General features: G+C 40.5%; 1 protein-coding gene across 1 annotated transcript; it reads left to right on the top strand.

Moving 5' to 3' along the window:
- Positions 1–326: 326 nt before the first annotated feature.
- LOC120533456 (gastrula zinc finger protein XlCGF7.1-like) lies at positions 327–21,815 on the top strand. The gene is made up of 3 exons (XM_039760367.1): positions 327–484; positions 10,222–10,589; positions 19,354–21,815. Exons 2-3 carry the CDS (start codon positions 10,259–10,261, stop codon positions 20,019–20,021), a joined length of 999 nt encoding a protein of 332 aa, XP_039616301.1. The 5' UTR covers positions 327–484; positions 10,222–10,258; the 3' UTR covers positions 20,022–21,815.
- Positions 21,816–23,504: the final 1,689 nt, after the last annotated feature.

The raw sequence follows: 23,504 nt of genomic DNA on the forward strand, positions 1-23,504 counted from the left end.
AAGATAGTGGCACTAGTAGACTATCGTCGCTGATTTATTTTACAAATATAAACTCCGTCTCTTACAGTAACTTTATCTTGACCGTCCACCTTTACAAATCACTGCCATCTTTCTTTTTACGTATCCATAAGGCAATTGGCTAAAGTGCAGCATGAATGACAAGTAACACCGATTGGAGATTTGTTAAATAAAAAGGTGATTGGCCGCGACGGTTACATTTTCGATTGGCTGTTCAGTGCCTGACGTTCTCATATTTAATATATGATTGGCTGAAGTTGAAAATAATATTCACGCCCATTTTACTCTGGTGTGCTGCAGTATCTACTTTTGGGGACAAGCCTCGCGTGAAACGTCATCAGCGGCGACAAAACCTAAAGTTGGAGCGTGCCTCGCGTCTCACTTCTAGTAAAGAGAAAGAAACGGTGTGTGCTTACTGTTAAGCGAGCCGACTTTTTACATTCACCACGCCATCCATAGAAAGAAGGTAAGTAGTTCGAGTTTCGGGTCGACACTTTACGGATGTGTATGTATTTTTTTTTTCTTTTCATCCAGAATTACAGCACATCACTCGAATATCAGGCCAGCGGAATGTTGTAGAATGTATTCGACTGCATTTCTCTGTGAACCAATGTACTCGCCTTTTACTGTTTAGCGGGAGGCGTCACTTCGTGTGGTCGATGTATCTTCTGCCCGTGTTACTCTTCTTAACCTATAAGGCACTAAACGGTCTAGCCCCCGCCTATTTGAGTGTCTTGCTCCATCGTCACAATCCCCCTCGTGTTCTTAGACCCGCAGATCAGCTGCTCCTAACCGTTCCCAAGGCACGTTTTAAAGCTCGTGGTGAAAGGGCTTTCTCCGTCTGTGCACCCAGGCTCTGGAACTCCCTGCCCTTAGTGGTTATGCAAGCCGCTTCAGTCGCCACATTCAAATCTCGCCTAAAAACGCACTTCTTCACATTGGCTTTTAATTCTTAAGCTGTCTCATTTCCACTTGCTTCTAGCTATTTTTCTATTTTATTGGGTCCCCTGACCTGTTTTTAGTATCTCTGTTTTAATTCTCTCTTAGTGTTTGTTTTTTTAATATTTTGCTATTAGTCCTGCTTGTTTTAACTGTACAGCACTTCGGTCAGTTGTAATGCTGTGTTTAAAAGCGCTCAACAAATAAAAATGGTATGGTGTTCCGTGGGATCGCCGAATTGTTTGAGGAGATATCTATCTATCTATCTATCTATCTATCTACGTCCACTGCATTCCAAAAAAAAATCAATCCGATAAAGAAAGTACACTCGCAAGCTCCTTCTCCGATCAGCGTCACACATTAAATATTTCATAAAAGAGCTGAGTGGGTTTCCACGATTATGTTGCTGACGTAAACCTCCGCGTACTCCTTCACTTCTAAGCAGTAGAAGTCAACCGGAATACCTGGCAACCAGTTTTACAATAGGTTTAATTGAATTGAATTAATTCAATAAATTTCCCCAAAAATCAGAGAGACACATTTTATCCAACTGAAGTAAAGATCTCATTTTCCTTTGGGTTACGTGGGGTGAATTTCAGTTCTTCCAACTAAGTGAGTGTTTGTGCGAGACATGCAGTGTATATCGTTAAATTTTTAATCCCAGAGCGGTTTTTTTTTTTTAAATTTAGATATATATAGGTAGATAGAGATATAGTTAGGTAGATACATACAGTATTAAACGGCACATTCCAAGAACTCGGAAAAACTTCGTTTTTAATATACAGAATAAAAAAGGAAAAACATCTGCACTGGTACTTTGAATGCATACAACATTTTAACTGAAGTTGAAAAGCCTTAACAGAGCAGTTGTCTTAATTAATGTTTCGAGTTTATTGAGATCGCAAATTTATGAGTGTAATGGAGTTATTTAATAAATTAGTACATTCAGATTATATTCTGTAAATGCTGGCATCCTCCTCTTACGTGATTAATGTGTATCTTGTATTATAATTGATATAGTGTTGATCCGAGGCTGTGTATATAGATATTAGATATATATTATAACTGTATTTTTAACTAGATGTTATAATTTATTTATATAGTGGTTATCTTCGGTCATGTATATAGATATACACACTGACTATCTGAGTTAATGGAGGTGTTATCAAAATGTTATTCTATATCTTAACTACAACTAGAACTTAACTACAATTATTTTATTCTTTCTCAATAGCTGACATTTCCAAATTAGATGACAAATCTATGTATTTGAATCCTTCCAAATAAACGAGTATTTGAGCAAGATATGCAGTGTAGGATCTTTTAATTTTTAATCCCGGGTCCTCCCTGCGTGGAGTCTGCATGTTCTCTCCCGTGTCTGCGTGGGTTTCCTCCCACAATCCAAAGACATGCAGGTTGGGTGGATTGGCGATTTTAAATTAGTCCTAGTGTGTGTTTGTGTGTGTCCTGTGGTGGATTGGTTCCTGCCTTGTGCCCTGTGTTGGCTGGGATTGGCTCCGGCAGACCCCCGTGACCCTGTGTTCGGATTCAGCGGGTTAGAAAATGGATGGATGGATGAAAAGCCTTGTTGTTTTACATCATTTTTTGAATTTGTTCAGATTGCAGACTTAAGAGAGTAGTCGTGGTATTCAGTAAAATAGTGAATAAAGACTAGAGTCTGTAAAAGATGGTGTCCTCCTCTTATGTGTGTAATGTGTACCTGAGACCTTGTATATTCGATATTATAGCTATATATTTAGCTAGATAATATCATGTGTTGATCTAGTGCTTATCTTCAGCCACATATATAGATAGACACTCACTGATAATCTCATTATTTAAGTTAATGGAGGTGCTGTATTATCAAAATGTTATTCTATATAGCAGCTCTGAAAAGAGAACAAAATAATTGTTAAGTTCTTTCTCAATAACTGACCTCTCCAAAACTAGCTGACAAATACTCTGTTAAAAATCTATGTGAAGAACAGAACGTTCAGCCCCTTTCCAGAATATACAAGCATCTCTTACGTCGGGAGTCTCGTATCGTGTTTTATTAACTGGTTAGTGTCTGTGCCGTATTGTGGGCTGCAGTCGTGCCACTTTGTTTTGTTACAGATGGAGTCCCCAGCATGTCCTTTGGTCGACTTGGCCACTGATGTGTCACTGGAGTATCCGTGTTATGAGTTAATAAGAGCCGTGTTCAAATATTACAACTCGTGTCTGATATGTTAACTCCATTTATAGTCAATGAACTCTCCACACTGGTGTGTTTCCTTTATTATAAGAGAAAAAACGACATCTGAGGCAGTCGAATAACGTGTTTGTTTTTTTTTAATGAAGAGAAATATCTAAACTGTGAACACATATATAGTATTACAATTCTTCTCAATTAACTAGTGAATCAATTATTTATCTAAGAATAAATTCTCTTCTTTTATGGGCAATAAGTGTATTGTTGCATGGGAGGTGAAGAAATAAAGAGAACAATGGCCTTTGTTATGTAAAAGCTGCCCCACTAAAACTTGTTTTTGACGGGCAGACCATTTCATGGGGAGCTTACAACTTCTGGGGGTGGAATCGGACCCTGTAATCTGCCAACTTGACTAAACCCGATATCGAGGATGCAGTTCCGTTTACTCGAAGGATTTTTTAAGGAGCCATTTGATTCAGATAAGCTTGGCTGAGTGTGCAGAAGTCAAGGATATAAAGTCCTCCATCTGGTATTATATTTTTAAACCACCTTTTTAGCATCACAATTACCAGGATTTACCAAAAATATAATTCTGATACATTTTCAATTACGTTCCAGACTACAAAACTAACAAAACTTTTCTTGTGATTTTTTTTTTCCCCCCAACAATTGCTTTATAAACTAATGACTGGATGATCAATATGATGCCCTTTATTATCAATCCAATACATTTAGTGCAGCTTTAATCTACAAAACTTTAAAGACTATTGTCCTGTTTCAATGAGAAGTATAAGTGAATGGCATAATCTTAAAGCCTGTGCTTGAATAACAGCCAGTTGTATTAATCTGGAGAAGGGGCCCCCGACTCCGGTCCTGGAGGACCACCGTGGCTGCAGGTTTTCATTCTAACCCTCTTCTCAATGAGTGACCTGTTTTTGCTGCTAATTAACGTCTTTTGAATTCATTTTAATTGACTTGCTCATTGAACACTCCGCCCCCTTCATTGTTTCTTTTTCGTTACTTAGCAGCCAAACAATAATGAGATACAAGATGAGCCAAAACAACTGGTGTCCATCATACGATATCTGAAAATATAGAACGATGAAGGTCTCGGCAATGCTGATCTGCTGAGGTCCCCAAAACATCTGATCAGAGCTGTTAGAAAAGAGAAAACCAACAGTTTCAGAAATGGCTGCTATTGCACAACGGGAGCAGCGACAAGCCACGGAATTAAAGAGCGGGTTTCATTAATGACAAGAATCGGCGCAGAATGAAACAACTGGCTGGAGTTTGAGGCCCTGATTTAGTTGGTCTTCTGTTCTTCTCACTCACTTCACATTTCATTTCTGTTTTGGTGCCATTTAAGGAAAGAAATGAAGAAATTCAGGGGAACGAATCATAAGAAACAAGTCAATTAAAATGAATGGAAAAGGAGTTAATTAGCAGCAAAAACTGGTCACTCATTAAGAACAGGGTTAGAATGAAACCTAGTGGGGCCCTCCAGGACTGGAGTTGGGTGACCCCTGATCTAGAGATTCGTAAGCTCTACTACAATTATCAGAAGCTGTTGTAATTAATTATCCTATAAACAGTTCAGTTGTTAAATCTTTCTTAGGAAAACTCCAATCGCGTGTTTTACGGCCTGTTGACTATTAGCAGTTATTTTATCTTTGTGATGCTTACAATTTGGTTTGCTGTCCATCCACATTCCTAAATCTGTTAAAGTCTACGTTTTTCTTCACATCAAAGTTATTTCTTCACAAACATGATATGCCTTTTGTCATGCAAAATTGTGTTCTACACTTAAACATTTCCTCTAAACTGAGAAAAATAGATAACCTGTTGTGTTCTACTGTTTAATAATCAAAACCACAGGGCACAAGTCACAACTGGAAAGTAAAAGCCTACAAATTGACTACCGATATGTTAATTTTTCAAGCCAAGAAACTTGATCTCCATCTTGAGATTGCACGCTTTGTAATTTCCCCCGGGGGACAAAATAGTAATAAATAGCTTATACCCGTCATTTTCAAAGATAAAAAAAAAAAAAACGTTTTGAGGTTGAGCCATCTTAAAAGAAAAACGACTGTGCACATGACATTACCGCTTGTCTTCCGTCATGGGGCTTCCTCTCGAAAGGCAAAATCGCACTAAACTGTTTGTGCCACGTGCTTGGTATCGTGTCGATTTCCTTCTGTATGTATATGAGAACGACTCTCACACAAATAAAATAGAACACGCATCCTTACCTCAAGAATAATAGTACTAGAAATGTGCGATAAAACGATTATTTCCCGATCCCCTTTGTTGTCATAAATGTGCGTCAGAAACATGGCAGGCATGTTTTCTTATATTGAAAGATCTTTCACTTCAAAGTGGACCTTTATACGGTAAATTTGTAGGCTTTTGTATTCTGGTTTTAGTCCGTGCCCCGTGGTTTCCATTATAAAATGCCAGGACAGGCTGCCTCCTTTTTGAAATTTGTGGAAAACGCTTACATATCTGCCATGAAGTAATAACCTTGACTTGAAAGATACTTTTAACTAGCGCCACTTGTACGAGAGTTTGTTCCTGACATTTCAGGTGCCAAATTGGTCTTTTAGTCTTGTGAATGATCAGGATTGTAGCTCGCTGTCTCGCTCTGTCTGTCTCGCTCGCTGTCTCTCTCTCTCTCGCGCTCTTTCTGTCTGTCTGTGTCTCTCTCTCTCTCTCTCTCTCTCTGTCACTGTCTCTGTCTGTGTCTCTCTCTCTCTCTCTGTCACTGTCTCTGTCTGTCTCTCTGTCTCTCTCTCTCTCTCTCTCTCTCTCTCTGTCTCTGTCTCTCTCTCTGTCTCTCTCTCTCTCTCTCTCTCTGTCACTGTCTCTGTCTGTCTCTCTCTCTCTCTCTCTCTCTCTCTCTCTCTCTCTCTCTCTCTCTCTCTCTCTCTCTCTCTCTCTCTCTCTGTCACTGTCTCTGTGTGTCTCTCTCTCTCTCTGTCTGTCTCTCTATCAACTGTATGTGCATCTTTCTGTGTCATTGGCCGCTCGTCCTCCATGAGACCGGTACTCTGTCATTGAAGGGTCATGAAGTGGAGGCGGACAGGACAAAAGTGTTCAGCAGTTCAGCACAGGAAAAGTGGCAGCGTTTAATTGAATACTAAAAGAGTAAATTTAAAGCTGGATATTTTACTGTGTGGCCTGGATACGGTTCAGACAATTCTCACGGAGATGTGCGTGCCTCACGTCCAATTTTCAATAGGTTTTGCACAAGCTGAAAAGTTTATTTTGTGGGTAGCTCAGTCCCATTCCTTCTCTGAAATTCTAATTGAAAGGTTCTTTTCTCATCATTCTTTGAGACTGATAACATTTTGTGACAAAAACTGAAATCCAATGCCAGTCCACATCTAAGCTGTGCAACCCTGATTTAGAAGTAGAGAAGGCTGGTGGAAGGTTAGGTGAATTTAGGGATGTTATTTTCTCACATGGTTGCAGTGCTGTGTGACCATGCGGGTCCTGCTCCATACGCTCACCGCAGTTCTGGGAGCTTCTCGAACCTGATGCCATCTGTAATGTAAGTGGATGAGCTGGACAATGAGGACACCAACACGAAACAAGGTGCAAAAGTGCTTTTATTACAAAAATCAAAGCCAAATAAAGTGCAATGCATCAAGTGTCCATAAATCTATAGATATAAAGGAGAGTTGGGATCCGAGAGACTGTGTTTGTGGAGGGATGGACAGTTAAGGCGGGTGTTGGAGTCACGTGATCATCTCCCCTCCCATTTACTTCATTTCGCTCCGAGCTGAGCTCTGCAGCTGACGCGGTCTTGCCGTTCTTTTTCTTAGTGTTTAGTCCTCTCTCCTTTTACTGATTTACTGTTTACTAGACGCATTACTTACTGAATAGTATTTTTTCCGTTAGTGTTTCTACTTAGTGTTTCATAGACGCTGTGTGCCGGTGTTCCCGGCGGCGTTACTTTCTACTTCGTTTTTGTACTTTAGTGTTTAGTAGACTTTTACTACCAAAAATGCATATAAAGAAGCTCTATAAGTCACATGTAGATACATAATGATTCCGACTGCAGCGATGCGCACGTGGTCTGCTAGTCTTCTTATATAATCCGCTACCATGGCTGTTTGTTTCTGTCCAGAATTTTAAATCACCTGTAGCTCACAAACCGTTTTTTCCTGTAAAAGATCTGAAGGATGTCACTTCCCACCTTAATTAACTCTTTGAGGGCTGAATATTTTTTCCATAAAACTCAGTTTTCTGGAAAGCACCCAATGCACTGGTTTCACACATGAATCCACCTAAAATGTCTGTCGCCATGTGCTGTGGGCTGCTGTGGCGCCTGTTTGGCATCTCTGGCCGCAGTGGCTGCCTAGGGGCGGCTTGATGGCCAGCAGGAATGCACAGTGGGCCAGCTACCTCGCCGTCTTCGCCCAGCAGGTGGGCGACGGTGGCAGTCGCAGTGTGACGCAATATGATGACAATCGGTACAAACCCTAAGTGATGGTCCTCCTAGGCGAATGCTGCTACATGAATGTGTTCAGCAGCACGATCAGCTGGGGACCGATAGGCTGATGCTGGTATTTCAGTTTTGTTTTCGATATCCATCTCCAGATCAAACTTGCATCAAACTCAGAGTCCGAGTCACATTCAGCGATAATACGAAAAAACATCCATGGAGTATTTTTGCTTTGCATGTTTGCTTTAGTCTCTCCAGATGTTGATGCCATTTTAGAGGCTGTTTGCTCTTCACTACTCTTGCACATGCGGGGAATCGCAGTCAAATCAACAGAGCTACGTAACTTTCCTTCAAGCAGACAGAGTCGGACTAAAAAGTAAGGCCAAGTTTTGTTGCAGTTCACAGCCAATTGCCGTCCTCCACCTCTCACCATCCGCCCTGAAAGAGTTAAAGGAACGCAATCTGTTCAGTGAAAAGAGCACGCTCTGGCCTTTCTTATACAATGCTGTGTTATTAGACCAGTCTAAGGGCTCGTTTATACTTCACGCTCAGAACGCGGACGCATCATGGCTGCCACGCGTTCCCAGCGTTCATTTGACACGTCCTCTGAGCAGGTCCTCGGAAATTAACGTGACGAGTGCGCGAGTTTCAGTACCAGCAAAACGTCGGGGGGCGCAGTGTGATCAAGTCGGAATGTGACGTCTCAGTTTACTATCTACATGTGACAGAAAGCCGCTTTGCAGATCGGTGTGTGTGCTTCGATGTTTGATGAATGGTTTGATGTGGTGAAGCAACATGCCAACATACAGATGCATTCGTGGTGCTTTGATATTCAAGCATCGCATATTTGCGATCGTAATGACACGATACATGTTAAAAGTATCACGTACCATCTTCTGTGTCGTTTTTCCGGGGCTTCCTCCGGACCCAACAGCAATTGATCGCCACACAGCACACTTACATTTGTGATATTCCAGCTCTCTGCGCATTTCAAATCCTTAGGTTTATACTGGACATCACTTTCATGATGAAATGCAGTAAAGTATGTATGTTACATTTTACAGATAAGTCGTTAACTTCATTTAAACAATGAATACTGTTGTTAATTACACATGTTGGTGTGGCACGATGACAGAGCAGTAGCACTGCTGCCTTGCAGGGAGTCACGTCGCTGGTGTTTCCTGCCTGGAGTTTGCGTGTTTTCCTGCTGGGTTTCAACAGTGGGCTCTGGTTTCCTTCCAAAGATATGCAGATTTGGTGACACCAAAATAACGCTAGTGTATGTGAGTGCTTGTATTCACCTGGCGATGAGCGGATGCCCCGTCCAGGGATTGTGTTTCTATCTTGTGCCCGATGCTTCCTGGAATGAGCACATCCCTGGATTAAGGGATTGAATCCTTAAACATCCTTTTCAGAGAGATTGTGCCAAGGTGTCATCAGAATTTAATGGATGTTTCAGGCAATTCACAACACAGGGAATCCAAACCTGTTCTCACCGTGATATCATCCCGCACTGCCACCTGGTGAATTGCTCCAGATGTACATAAAGTACGCACGCACGTCTAAACAGTACAACACTTGCGTTGTTGGAGCATGCGTCGCGTGGATTATAAACCTGGACTAACCTTACATTAAAGTGGACAACCCACCCCTAAGTACTTGTAGGAATGGAGCACCACCGCACCCACTCCTTGAATAGTAACTAGACATAGCGGGTCTTCAGTGCAGTGAAAGTCAATCAGCAGTTCTTTGATTTTGCTGATGTTTAGATGCAGACAGTTCTCAAAGTTCTCCCCCTGACTCCTCTCCTTTTGTCTCATCCTCCTTATCCATAGACCCCATAAGTGAAGAATCATCTGAGGATTTCGGCTGGTAACATGACTTGGTGCTCTATTCTGGAGAACAGGACTTGTCTGTGTGCTGCTCCAGTGTTTCCTATGAATTCCTCACATTTTTTGCACCTCATTGTCACAGATTAATGAAGCCTGGCATGCTGATTTGGTCATACGGGTATCCCGTGGAACTGAATTCACACGTGTTGTGGATCAATAGATTTAATCTACCAAAGTTTGAACTTCTTGGGGGTAGGATTATGACTTTGAGTGGCAATATCTCCCTAAATAGAAGTTGTACAGAAATCGTTTTCAAGCTCTTTCCTGGCTCTCTCTATTTTGCGTAAATACCATGCTATCCCCAAAATGAGTTCATATTTTCTGGAGATGTTTATGACCATTATAAGGTAGCTTTAGTTAAAAAAAAAAGCATTTTTTTTGATTAGGGTTCGATTTTTTTTCCATATTATAACGACTCATAACATGGTAATTTGTTTTGTTTACGTGTTTTTGTTCGATTTTGACCTTAAATTTATTCTCACATTTTTGCTTTGGTTACTATTTATAATTTCCTGGCTTGAACCCATTTTTACTGACTTACTGTAAGCTCATCTCCCAGTTCTGCTCAAACGTTTCCCAGCCAGCTCACTGTCAGGACATTATAAAGAGTGGTGAGTTACTGTCAATGTGCTATAACAGTTTTTCTAAACGTCTGACTTGATGTCAACCCTTTATATATTCTTATAGGTCAATGCTGCAGTTTTGCTGGACCTTAAATTGTGTTCTTTCAACAGGAAGGAAGAAGCAGCTGCTGTTTACTGGAACATCAAGATGGACGTGAAAAAGGAGGAGTGTGAGGTTGACACAAATACAATGGAGTTAAGGACTATCAGTATTAAGGAAGAGGACTGTGAAGGGGAGCCTTTCGACCCTAACCAGGAGAACCTCTGCATTAAGGACGAGGATTATGAACTGGTAACTGTGGGCATTAAAGAAGAGGCTGAAGAGATGTCTTTCAGCATCGAGATGCACAGACATAAAATTCTGCAGTGTGGCGACGTCAAGACGAGGTCTGAATCATTACAGTCTGACGTAAACCGGACTGAGGAAATTTCATGTGTTAGAACTCCGGAAGATCAACCGACACATTGTTCTGAAATAAGTAAGTATAAAATAAAAATACATTTTGAGGTTTTAGGGACAGCCGTATTGGCCTGAAGACGCGATCTTGTATATTTGGTGTGAAACTCAAATGTCGTAGGGTTTACTATTCTTGTATTGAAAAGCGGGGATAGTTTTTTAGTTTGCTTTCTTTTAGTAAATTGTTGAATCAACAAGTGTAATATGAGCAATTTGTTCATAAGATTAGAGCTCGTATGCAACAGTGAAAGGATTCAATCTTTACCAACTGAACCATCATTTAGGCAAACTGCATTAATATGGAAATTGCTTCAAGCTAAGCTATACGCATAAATAATAAAACTGCAACTTGCATTTATAATGCTATTTGTGGTATAGCCCTACGGAAGCGTATTAGGGCCATAGTGAAGAAAAAACAAACTATATGTCAAGAATAAAGTCGATATGTTGACTTTATTCTCGACATTTACACTTTAATCTTGGCGCTTATGTCGAGATTAAAGTCGACATTCCACTTTGTTCTCATAGTTTATGTTGTCATTGATTTTAAGATGAAGTTTAGTTTACGACATTTTACTTTAATGTTTCATTTACTAGATTTTCTCAAACCCCGTCATTAGTTATGTAGCACATTAAATGTTTTGTGTTGTGTTCCCTGACCCACTTTTAAATCACTACGCTTCTTAAACTGACTTCCTCTTGTACTGAGGAGGCGCTGGCAGCTATCGCCGCACAGAACACATTCACTTCATGATATTCCTGCACTCTGAACATTTAGAATGCTAAGATAAATATTTGATATCATTTGAAATGCATTAAAGCAGGTATTAAACCTGCACGGTAGTCTGGCAGTACTGCTGCTCCCTCACGCTAAGGGGTCTCCAGGTGTACGTTCAGTGTAGAGAACTTTATGGCAGGCGTGACGAGGCTTCAAAAAACTAGATATATGAATGGGTATCGCACAGGTTTAACTTAAATATGGTGTAAATGGTGTGTGCGTGATCTGGTGGTCGGAGACACGAACACAGAATTCAATGGATGTTCTTCTGAGCGGGCTTTCTTTATTGCATGTGTGCTGTCTGACGTATCAAACCCCCAGTTCCTATCCTTCCTTTTTCTTTCTCCACATAACCAATCACCACACGATAAACGTCTTTGTGAAATTAAAATTAGTGATAAACTTAGACCACAGAGTGTTCAGAACTTTACAAATATCTTCGTTATACATGTTTGATTATGCCATCCATTCAGGGTTGCGCCCATCCAGGCAAGCATCATGTGCGAGGCAGGAGCAAATCCTTAACATGTTGCCAGCTCATTGCATGGTGAATGCGGGTACACGCCTACCCAAAGGTCAATATAGCAGAACAAAACCCCACATCCTACATGACTTTGAAAGGAAACTGAAGCCCGCCGAGTAAACCCACCAGAAAAACATGCAAACTCAAGGCAGGGTACACCCGGGACCCCCTTGCTGTGAGGCAGCAGTGCAACCTCCACGCCACTGTGCCCCCCACATGATTAATACCTGCTTTAGTGCATTTCATCATGAAAATTATATCAAGTATTTATCTTAGCATTGTAAATGTTCATGGAGCAGGAACAGCATGAAATCAATGTATTCTGTGTGCTGCCTGCACCTCCTCTTAGTGCTTGAGGAGGTCAGTTTAAGAAGCACATCGCGATTAACTTGGCTCGGGGAACACAACACAAAGAATTTTAATGTGTTACATAACTTATGACAGGGTTTGAGAAAATCTAGTAAATTAAATATTCATTTTAAGATGAAGTTTAGTTTACGATGTTCTACTTTAATGGCAAATTACGAGAATAAAGTCAACATTAATGTCGAGAATAAAGTCAGCATGTCGTCGCACTATTACACAGTACCCAGGTACATTACACTGTATTGAAAACAAATAAGTACAACTTGACTTGCAGTATTATCCAGTAGTATAGACACCGTATTCACACATTTGAACATAATGGTCCACATCAGACCTTTTAAAACCAAAGTATCTCCAGGCAACAGACTCGTTTTTTTGGGTTTTTTTTTCAGCAAGAGTTCTTCTGCGTCATCATGTTCAACTTTATCGTCAGCTACAGCTTCGGTTTCGGAATGTTTTCTGTCCGTTTTCACCGCTCAATACCTCCACTACTGCATGTGCTCCGTTGCATACGTGTTTAGCAGTGTAGCAGTGAAAAAGGTCCCCCCTTAAACAGTTTCCTGCTGCGCCACATTCCGAACGTTGTTTAGTCTATTTAAACTGGTGTTGCTGTATAAGACAAATCCATATCGTAACAAAAATAAAAAATGGTTTTTGGTATGAACCGGTATATCGCCCAGCACTAGTATGGTTAAGATGTTTGAGAACTAAATGTTTAAAACTATCAGCCATGTTCAGAGGACACAAGCGATCATTTTTGGCACACTGCTCTCCACCTCTCTTTATTAAGCACTCTTTTGTTTCCTTGTATATTTTCATTGTTGTATCAGTTTCAGTGAACAAATTAACTTGTTTTCACATTACAGTTTGTTCTCTCTTGTGCTTTTTTGAACCTTGATTTTCTTTGCCCATAAATGTGTTGTAGGCTATTTGGTGATCAATGTCAGTTTATTTATAGAACACATTTAAAACAACATCAGCAATGCTGTGGCCAAAGTGTTTTACATAGAACATAGTACTTCTTCTTTCAGCTGCTCCTGTTAGTGGATGCCACAGCAGATCATCTGTTTACACTAGGATGGCTCTGCCCCCTGCTCACTTCATTCGCCAACCCCGGGCCTGCGCTACACACTAGCCTCTTTGTGGGTCTGCTGTTCACAGATGTACAATTCAAACAGATTGTTAATTTCATGGGAATTGTTACATATGCATAATAGAACTATTTTACATTACAGCGAGTAATTAACCATATTAAAAAATAGTAAAATGTAAAAGATTGAAAGTAGATTATGTTTTATTTTGTTTTTGTTCTGTTTGCATTTGAAATTAACATGCAAATACTTTTTAAACTTACACTTTTACTGCAAAAGCTATAGTAAAAACAATATTTAGAATTAACCTTTCTTCAATATCGCATTGAATTTTGATTCTGTGTTTGGATTTTCATCGTGACAACACAATTGCCCGTGAGTGAATATCGTTTCTTTCTCTCTCTGTTAAAGAAACAGACTTTTTCGAATGTTTGTCTCTGTGATTTGTTAATTGTCTTTGCAAAAGCTATTCTAACGGAAAACTGTACACGTTTTAATACGAATGTCATATCAAGATCTCCTTTGTTGTCTATTATCCTCTGAAGATGTACTACATTTCCTTTCTTGGATACATCCTTCTTTCAACAGTAATTCTGTTCGGTGTTAATGGTTGTAGGTATTGTTTGTGATATTGGAAGTTGACGTTTTCATCTTCTGCATGATCACCGTCCAATGTTTCAGCATACTCTATTGATACGCATTTAAACAATTTGCCGTGTAACTGATCGACATTTTTAGCATTTAATTTGTTTGACTAGGATGGCCCGTGTACTCGTTTTTTTTTCTGTTGTTAACCCTTCGGGATGAAATTCTTCAATAACATTTGAACATAATACATCTTCTTTAATTGCGAACTTAAAGTGAGGAAAACGTTAAAATGTATAAGAGCTGAGAGAGCAGGAACTGTGTCTGACAAAAGCGTTCATACGAATGAGAGGGCCGTGGGCGTGTTTGAAAATGGTGGAGAGGAGGGCGGGTCTTGAAAAAATCTCATGGTCAAAGTCTCGTCTTGCGGGACTTCAAAAATGTCTTGCCGCAGAATTTTTTTATATAATAGAGAGAGATCTTCCTGTCCCCTGCATCTTGCTCTGTCACACCCTCCACCCGCATTTCTTACCTTACCACAATTGTACACCTTCTCTTTGGCCTTTGTATTATCGTGTTATTCCCCTTATTTTCTCCAGGGATATGTAAACCTAACAGGTTCGCTACCAGGTTGGTCTAGATAGATACTTTATTAATCCCAAGGGGAAATTCACATAATCCAGCAGCAGTATACTGATACAAAAAGTCTACTGTTGCACCTTAAAGAGTAACACACACACACACACACACACACACACACACACGTACATTTATTTATTTATTTATTTATAATAAAATATATATATATAATATGAGAAGCACAACAGTGCCCTATGAATGACACACACAGCTGGTTAATCTCTAGCACTTTAAACCACACAAGTGCTTTAGGAATAACACAACCTGTCCCTCTCTCAGCACTTTAAGAGACTTGCTTATTGTTGGCCCAAACAAAATACGATGTCTTAAATATACCTCCGACCTAAAATATTGCATTGCTCTCTAGGAATACATTTAAACATACAAAGGCTCAGCATCCTCGGTTATAGGTCACTTATTCAACCAAAGATGTGTTACTTTACGTACTGTTCACTACTATTGGGTAGGGCTCTCACCCTCCGCTGGCTACTCCAGGCGCTCTTAAAATATCTACTTTATTACTTCAATCCCTCTAAAGACAAAGTATAGAACCTATAAAGCAATGTGGTATTTTATTATATTAATACTAATAAAAATAATAACAACAACTAGGGGGCTCCGATCCCTGCTCGCTTCGGTCGCCCACCCCCGGGTTTGGTTAATCGGATATACAATTTAAAGAGATTGTTATTTTAATTTCATTCATTTTCATTTATTTTTTGTTTCCTTGATATTTGCCAGTAATAAAGCTGTAGTGAATGAGTTATTCCCCCTCCCCGGGGCGCACTACATGCCAGCCACTTTGTGTCTCTGCTTCTAGCGTTGTGATGAATGGGGCAGAACACAACCCAAGGATACGCGAACGCTCCTCCGAAACCCCCTCTTAAATAGTAATATAATGGGAAACAATTTTTTTTAAACCTCCTCTTTGCTGGATCAGCATGCCGAGCTTCAACGCTTCGAACATTTTAAAAGCCTGTACAGCAGCTGTCCTTTTGTCTCGCTGCCTTGTCTTGCAGGACGTTAAAGTGTCTCCGAAAAAATCGCATCTCGTCTCCTTCCAAGATATTTTTTTTTATAATACAGAGAGAAAAATAATACTAAATAGAGCAAAGAATAGTAGGAAATAAGATAGTAAATTCTGGAGATATATACACACACATATGGGGGTGGGCAAAAGTAGGTTTACAATTGTTTGTATGGAAAAAGACATGCAGGTTATGATTATTCTAATAGCTTTATTAACGCAATAGTTTTATTAACTTTGTTAACTCAAAAGAATGTCACAATGGCAATCTCGTAAGTGCTCCAATTGTTGGCCCTCTTTATTTACACATTCTTGTAGTCTACTTGCTACACCCAACCACATTTTGGCACAGAGTTCTCTATTGTCATCAATTTCTTGAAACGCTTCTGTTATGTAAGCCAATCATTTCATCCATAGTATGTGGTTGTCATGAAAAGACGTTATCTTTGAGAACACCTACAAAAAAAGAAATCCATCGAAGTGAGGCTTGGTGACCGTGCTGGCCATTCCACTGGCCATCGTCGACGTATCCACCTGTTGGGTAACTGTTCATCAAGAAACTTGCGCACTTTCACGGCAAAGTGTTGTTCATTATCAATCTGTATTGGTCATCTTCTTCTTTCGGCAGCTCCCGTTAGGGGTTGCGACAGTGGATCATCTTTTTGTCCTCTGCATCTTGTTCTGTTACACCCATCACCTGCATGTCCTCTCTCACCACATCCATAAACCTTCTCTTAGGCCTGCCTCTTTTCCTCTTCCTTGGCAGCTCTATCTTTAACATCCTTCTCCCAATATACCCAGCATCTCTCCTCTGCACCTGTCCAAACCAACGCAGTCTCACCTCTCTGACTTTGTCTCCCAACCATCCAGCTTGAGCTGACCCTCTAATGTCCTCATTTCTAATCCTGTCCATCCTCGTCACACCCAGTGCACATCTTAACATCTTTAACTCTGCCACCTCCAGCTCTGTCTCCTGCTTTCTGGTCAATGCCACCGTCTCCAACCCATATAACATAGCTGATCTCTCTAGCATCCTGTAGACCTTCCCTTTCACTCTTGCTGATACCCATCTATCACAAATCACTCCTGACACTCCACTCCACCCTGCCTGCACTCTTTTTCACTTCTCTTCCACAATCCCCATTACTCTGTACTGTTGATCCCAAGTATTTAAACTCATCCACCTTCGCCATCTCTACTCCCTTCATCCTCAGCATTCCACTGACAGTCCTCTCATTTACGCACATGTATTCTATCTTGGTGGTCCTACTGACCTTCATTCCTCTCCTCTCCAGAGCATATTTCCACCTCTCCAGGGTCTCTTCAACCTTCTCACTACAGATCACAAAGTCATCAGCAAACATCACATAGTCCACGGGGACTCCTGTCTTATCTCATCTGTCAACCTGTCCATTACCATTGAGCATGGGAAAAGTGCTATATAAATAAAATGTATCATTATTAAATAAGGGCTTCCTTGAATGCATCCGTCACTCCTACCGCAGGCCTCACCAATGTCACACTTCCCTCGTACATATCCTGCACCACCCTTACATTCTGCCACTCCTGACTTCCTTATACAATGCCACAACTCCTCTCGAGGCACTCTGTCATATGCTTTCTCCAGCAACTGATTTATTGCAGAGTTGCACACAGGAAAATAAACCTGTGTGTCATCAACATAATAATGAAAAGAAACATCAAACTTCCTAAAAGTACCTCCTTTAGGATGAAGTTAAATAGAAAATAAAATAAGACAGAAAACGGATCCCTGAGGAACACCACATTTAACCGAAGCAGTACACGAAAAAGATTAATTGAAAGATTGCGGAGATCCTGTGTTTATCTTCCTCTTATTCCTCTCCCAGATCTTTGCCTGTACATTAATGTTTTATCTTGGTAGAGTAATACAAGTATTGCTCTACTTACCCCTATTGTATTATTAACATGTAGCCTTAGAATGCCTAATCTCACACACTTACCACTGTATATAACTTATCCCCACCTTCCCTTCTATATCTATAACATCAGGCAATTGGATGCAGTAAAAAGACAAGCAGGAGTTAAGTTACACATAAAATAATGTATTACTGATAATATTCATAAATAATAACAAAATGCAAAGTACATTTGAATATTGGCAACCATACAACCTGATAAAATGGTGGTGTGTAATTCAGGTGGCACACAGACTTGTAGTTACTTGTAATGTCTCTAGTTAAGGCATCATTGGTGCTCAGCTTTCAGCCACATGTCTGTTCAATATGGCTGCTGAGCTGTGCTCTTCAATGTGTTGTCTTCATCATCACAGGTTAGCAAGAGAGATGCTTCTTCATCATATGTTGGTTAGAGAGAGAGAATGTGGTTGAGCAAGCAAATTTATAGGTTTTCTGTCCAACCCCTCCAGCCAATCCAGACAGCCATATCTCTGACCAATAGGTGGAATAGATCTTCTTATCTCCTGCCCCAAAACCATATGTTAAACATCCTGGCATCCTTTCAGGGGGTTCAAAGACTTTAGCAGAGAAATACTCATCAGACTGGTTTAAGACACATCCCCCCCAAAATCCTGTCATAAAATTACAAAGAGACAGTCGTAAAAGGGGGGGCAAACAGGAATACCTCTAAATTATAAATAAAAACATACAAAACATTTATCAAGTTCTATGCAAAATCTCACATCACAACAATTAATTAATATGCCATGCTGTCCTTTTTTTTATTTTGCTCTGGTGATTAAATAAGCTTTTTTCATTTTGGGTTTCAGTGACTTTATTCGAAAATGTTGGGAAATGTTGGTGTACATTCTGGTTATTAACCTCCTCAGCGTTAGACCAGAGCGTCACTCGGGCTGTAAGCGTACCAACAACATTAGTGCCGAGCGTTGCTGAGAAAACGATATAGGCGTGTCTTGTGTTACCCAGGCAACAGTTTAGACACGTCTTCTCCTGGCCTCATAATGGTGTCTCCTAAGAAATGGTTTTTCAGCGGCCCAGGTGTTGCACGCTCTTGGCAATGATAATGAGGCGAGTCTGTCTTCAGGTAGTGAAACTGAAACGGACAATGGAATCAAAAGTGATTCTGATGAATCTGAAAGTGACACTCGCACCTGTGCAGTGTGCTGTTCAAAAGTGATCAGTCTGGAAAGAAAATCTGCAATGAATCGCGATACTACTACCCTGACTGACGTTGGATTGTGTATTTCATCGCGCTTCAAGATATACCATATAAATGACACATTTTGACAGCATATATGGTGTTAGCATAACAATAATAATAATAATGATATCTACATTTCTGACTTTGTACGTTTTAGTTTTTTGTATGTTTTACAGTAGAAAGATGAGATTTAAGGAGGTTAAAGATGCATTTTACATGCTTGGTATGGCACACTGTTGATCAATATCATTATAATTAGATATAACATTTCTCCTGAAGTAGATAAACGAGTCTCCTATAATTTTACATATTAAGACTATGATGGTGCAGTTCATTAATATAGCTATCAAAATGTGACCAAATAACCTCGTCAGTTGGGTCAATCACACGTGATCAGCTTCTTTTGCTACTGAAACGTTTTGACAACGGTCATTCTGCTGATGCCCTAATTATCAAAATAGGCAAAAATGATCAAGTTGAGTGCATTTTAATTGTGGATTCTAGGAAGAACTTGTTCAAAATTTCAACCAGCAGTTATTACATTTTGTGTCTTAATGTCAATATTGAGGCTGGGGATTGAGAAATAATCTTTTGTTTTTCATTTTAAACTTCATACAGGAGTCAAACGTCACTGCTGTTTTGAATGTGGCAAACAATTTTCAAAAAAGTGTAATCTTCAGATCCACACAAGGATTCACACTGGGGAAAAGCCATATCGCTGTTTGGAATGTGACAAACGATTCTGTAGCAGTAGTGATCTTCGGAAGCACACCAAAACACACACTGGAGAGAAGCCATACTGTTGTTCTGAATGTGGCAAACAGTTTCTGAAAAGGAGCAATCTTCAGACCCATACTAGAATTCACAGTGGAGAGAAGCCATACTGCTGTTCGGATTGTGGCAAACAATTCTCGCATCTCGGCAATCTTCACACCCATACAAGAATTCATACTGGAGAGAAGCCATTTTGCTGTTCGGAATGCGACAAACAATTCTCTGACAGCAGTTCTCTTAAGAAACACACAAGGATTCACACGGGAGAGAAGCCATTTTGCTGTTCAGAATGTGACAAACGATTCCGTAGCAATAGTCATCTTCAGAAACACACAAGAATTCACACTGGCGAAAAGCCATATCTTTGTTCAGAATGTGACAAACAATTCCGTTACAGTAGTGATCTTCGGAAACACAACAGAATTCACACCAGGACACCCTCACTGCTTGTAACAAAGTCCAAGCTAAAAATCAATTTGCAGTTTCTATCTTCTCCAACGGTTTTGGAATAACCAACTGGCTGAAAAATGATCTTTATAAAGTAGACAGCAAGGTGAGAAAACTGCTGCTCGCCGAATTACAATTTTACCAGAACTGGGGTATTTCGAGGGATTATATCCCAATAACAGAAAGAGCTTTGGGCCTCACTGAAGTTGACTAGCAAACTGGACTACAGAATTACCTAGTGAACTCTAAAGAACCAAATGTAGAAAAAGTGTTTAACCACAAATCAAGAAAACCCAAGAGAACTTCCATATTCAAATTTACTCCTCTGCTTTGGCAAAATGAATGACAGAAACTCCACCAGTTTTGTGCACAGATGGATGCTACATCTTAGGAACAAGAATTTAAAAAAAAATTAAACCACTGGAAGAGAAGAAAAAATTGACAAGACCGTAAATATTGAGTTAAAGATGCTGCAATTTTCTTGAACAGGCCCAGGTGGAATGTTCTTAAGGGGTTAACTATGACTAAAAGTGAACATCTAATCCTGTCCACACAAGATGGTGACCTGCACACAATGCTTACTGTAAACTTATGGAAGTAAGAAATAAAGCAGTACAACTGAACTGTCCTGACCCAAGAGTGAGGGTTCCCTCCTGTCTTAATAGTAAGCACACCAAAGAAGTTAATCGGAGAGGAGCACATTGCTGTTTGGAACGTGACCAACAACGAAATTGAAAGTCGCCCTTTAATCACTCTGCATGGAGCTGTGTGGCATTGAGAAAAGCATACATAGAAGAAGTGAGATCACAAAGCAGAAATACAACAGAGGAAATTACAAAACAGGATATAAACACACGAGCAGTTGAACTTCACCATGGAAAAATGAAGAGTTCAGGCAGAAGCGCAGAAGTTAAGAAGGTACAAACAAAGCCTACAGAACAGACCACTCTGGGGGAATCCCAAAAAGTGCTGTAGGAGGTTCAGTGACCGCACCCTGGAAGGAACTTCACCAACCAGGCAAGAGAAGCTGAAATAGTTTGAAGAAAAGATGAGGATGCCCAAGCACACCATAGAGAAGCAACATGGATAAAAAAAATAAAACACAGACAGAAAAAAGAAAATGAAAGAAGTTAATTAGCTTGAGGTAATGGCAAAGGAAGCAAGAAGATCAATTAGGAACTAAGAAATCCATTCCCGGACATTTTTCATTCCCGCATTCCTGAGAATGAAACTGCCGCACTTCCCAGGAAACTGGGAATGGCCAAGCTCGCATATATAGCGTGTAAAAATCGATCAAGAAATAGTTATAGTTGAAAATAATTAAGTGCCACGGTTTTTAGGCCCACGGTGTGGTGTGTTGCCGATTTAATGCAGTCAACAACAGACCAGCAGCAGTCAGTCTCCCGGCTCCCACTAAGACTGAGCACACTCTGCAGCTCACGAATGCCGGGATGGGGCAGACTTCATTGACGTCTCTCAGACAACAGCTGTGAACAGCAACTTGGAATTGCAATGCGTCGGTCTGTTGCATCCGCATTAGCTGTGCCAAGAAACTTGCCATCGCAGAATGATGACAAGAAACTGGATGCATTGGTAAAAGCTGAAATGGCGGAATCAGAGGTTTGGGCCACCATAACATTCAACTGGAAGGCCACCCTGTGCCTATTTATTCAAGGCATCTGAACTGCATTGTGACTTGTGGTGTTTAGAGCATTAGGGAGTATCATTGGATTTTATTGTTTGATTTTTCACTGTCTTTTGTGATTTCAGAATTGAATTGTAGATGTCTTATGTTTGTGTTGACTCACCTTTTTAGGCACATCATTTTTAATAGTTTTGTATACTTCTTGTTGCTGTTTTAATAAAATTTTTTGAAAACAAGTGTCATTTATACACTAATAACCAGGGGTTTATGATCATCCTCTCCTTTGAAAGGCAATCTCTCTCTCTCTCTCTCTCTCTCTCTCTCTCTCTCTCTATATATATATATAGAGAGAGATTTTAATCTCTCAGATTATCTATATCTGTCTATCTCTATATATATATATATATATATATATATATATATATATATATATATATATATATATATATATATATATATATAAACTGCACAAAAAAATAAAAGACCACTTTTTAATGAGAGTATAGCATCAAGTCAGTGAACATCTGGGCTATTGATCTGGTCAGTGAAGTCGTAGAGGGGGTTGTTAATCAGTTTCAGCTGCTTTGGTGTTAATAAAAGGAACAACAGGTACACTAGAGGGGCAACAATGAGACGACCCCCAAAACAGGAATGAATGGTTTAACAGGTGGAGGGAGGCCACTGACATTTTCCCTCCTTATTTGTTTTGTAACTCGGTTTGCATTTGGCTACGGTCAGTGTCATTACTGGTAGCATGAGGCCATATCTGGACCCTCCAGTCTTGGCACAGGTACATCATTACCAAGTGCTAGAAGGTTTGCTGTGTCTCCCAGCACAGTCTCAAGGGCATGGAGGAGATTCCAGGAGACTCTAGGACAGCTGGCCAGGGCCCTTCATAGTAGGTCCTTAACCCATCAGCAGGACCCACTGGTATCTGCTCCTTTGGGTAATGAAGAACAGGATGAGCACTGCCACAGCCTACAAAATGACCTCCAGCAGGCAGGCAGAACACTGGTGTGAATGTCTCTGACCAAACAATCAGAAACAGACTTCATGAGGGTGGCATAAGAGCCGATGTCCTCTAGTGGGCACCATGGAGCTCGATTGGCATTTGCCATATAATACCAGAATTGGCAGGTCCACCAATGGCGCCCTGTGCTTTTCACAGATGAGAGCAGGTTCACCCTGAGCGCATGTGACAGACGTGAAAGGGTCTGTAGAAGCCATGGAGAACGTTATGCTGCCTGTAACATTGTTGAGCATGAGAGCTTTGGTGGTGGGTCAATGATTGTATATCAGGGGAGGCATATCCATGGAGGGACGCACAGACCTCTACAGGCTAGACAACGCCACCTTGACTAACATTAGGTATTGGGGTGAAATCCTTGGACCCTTTATCCAAGGACCCTATGCTGGTGCAGTGGCTCCTGGGTTCCTCCTGGTGCATGACAATGCCCAGCCTCATGTGTTTGGGAGTTCCTGGAGGATGAAGGAATTGATACCATTGACTGGCCCCCACACTCCCTCGCCTGACCTCAATCCAGTAGAACACCAAAGGTGGGGCATTTTGTCTCGGTCCATCCAACGCATCTGCATGTTCAGGAGCTCAGTGATGCCCTGGTCCAGATCTGGGAGGAGATCCCACAGGATACCATCCATCTTCTCATTAGGATGTTGTCAGGCATGCATACAAGTGGGTGGCAGGGGGCGGCATACAAAGTTCTGAGTATGATTTGGAGTTGCTGCAATTAAATTTTGGCAAAATGGACTCACTTGACATCATTTTTTTCCCTTTGATTTTCCCAGTGTCTGTGAATTCAGCCCTCTGTAGGTTGATCATTTTCATTTCCATCAAACAATGTGGCTGCCATCCTTTCGTTCCTGACACATCACCATATCAGTT

The sequence above is a fragment of the Polypterus senegalus genome, chromosome 8 (assembly GCF_016835505.1).
Source record: "Polypterus senegalus isolate Bchr_013 chromosome 8, ASM1683550v1, whole genome shotgun sequence".
Lineage (NCBI taxonomy): Eukaryota > Metazoa > Chordata > Cladistia > Polypteriformes > Polypteridae > Polypterus > Polypterus senegalus.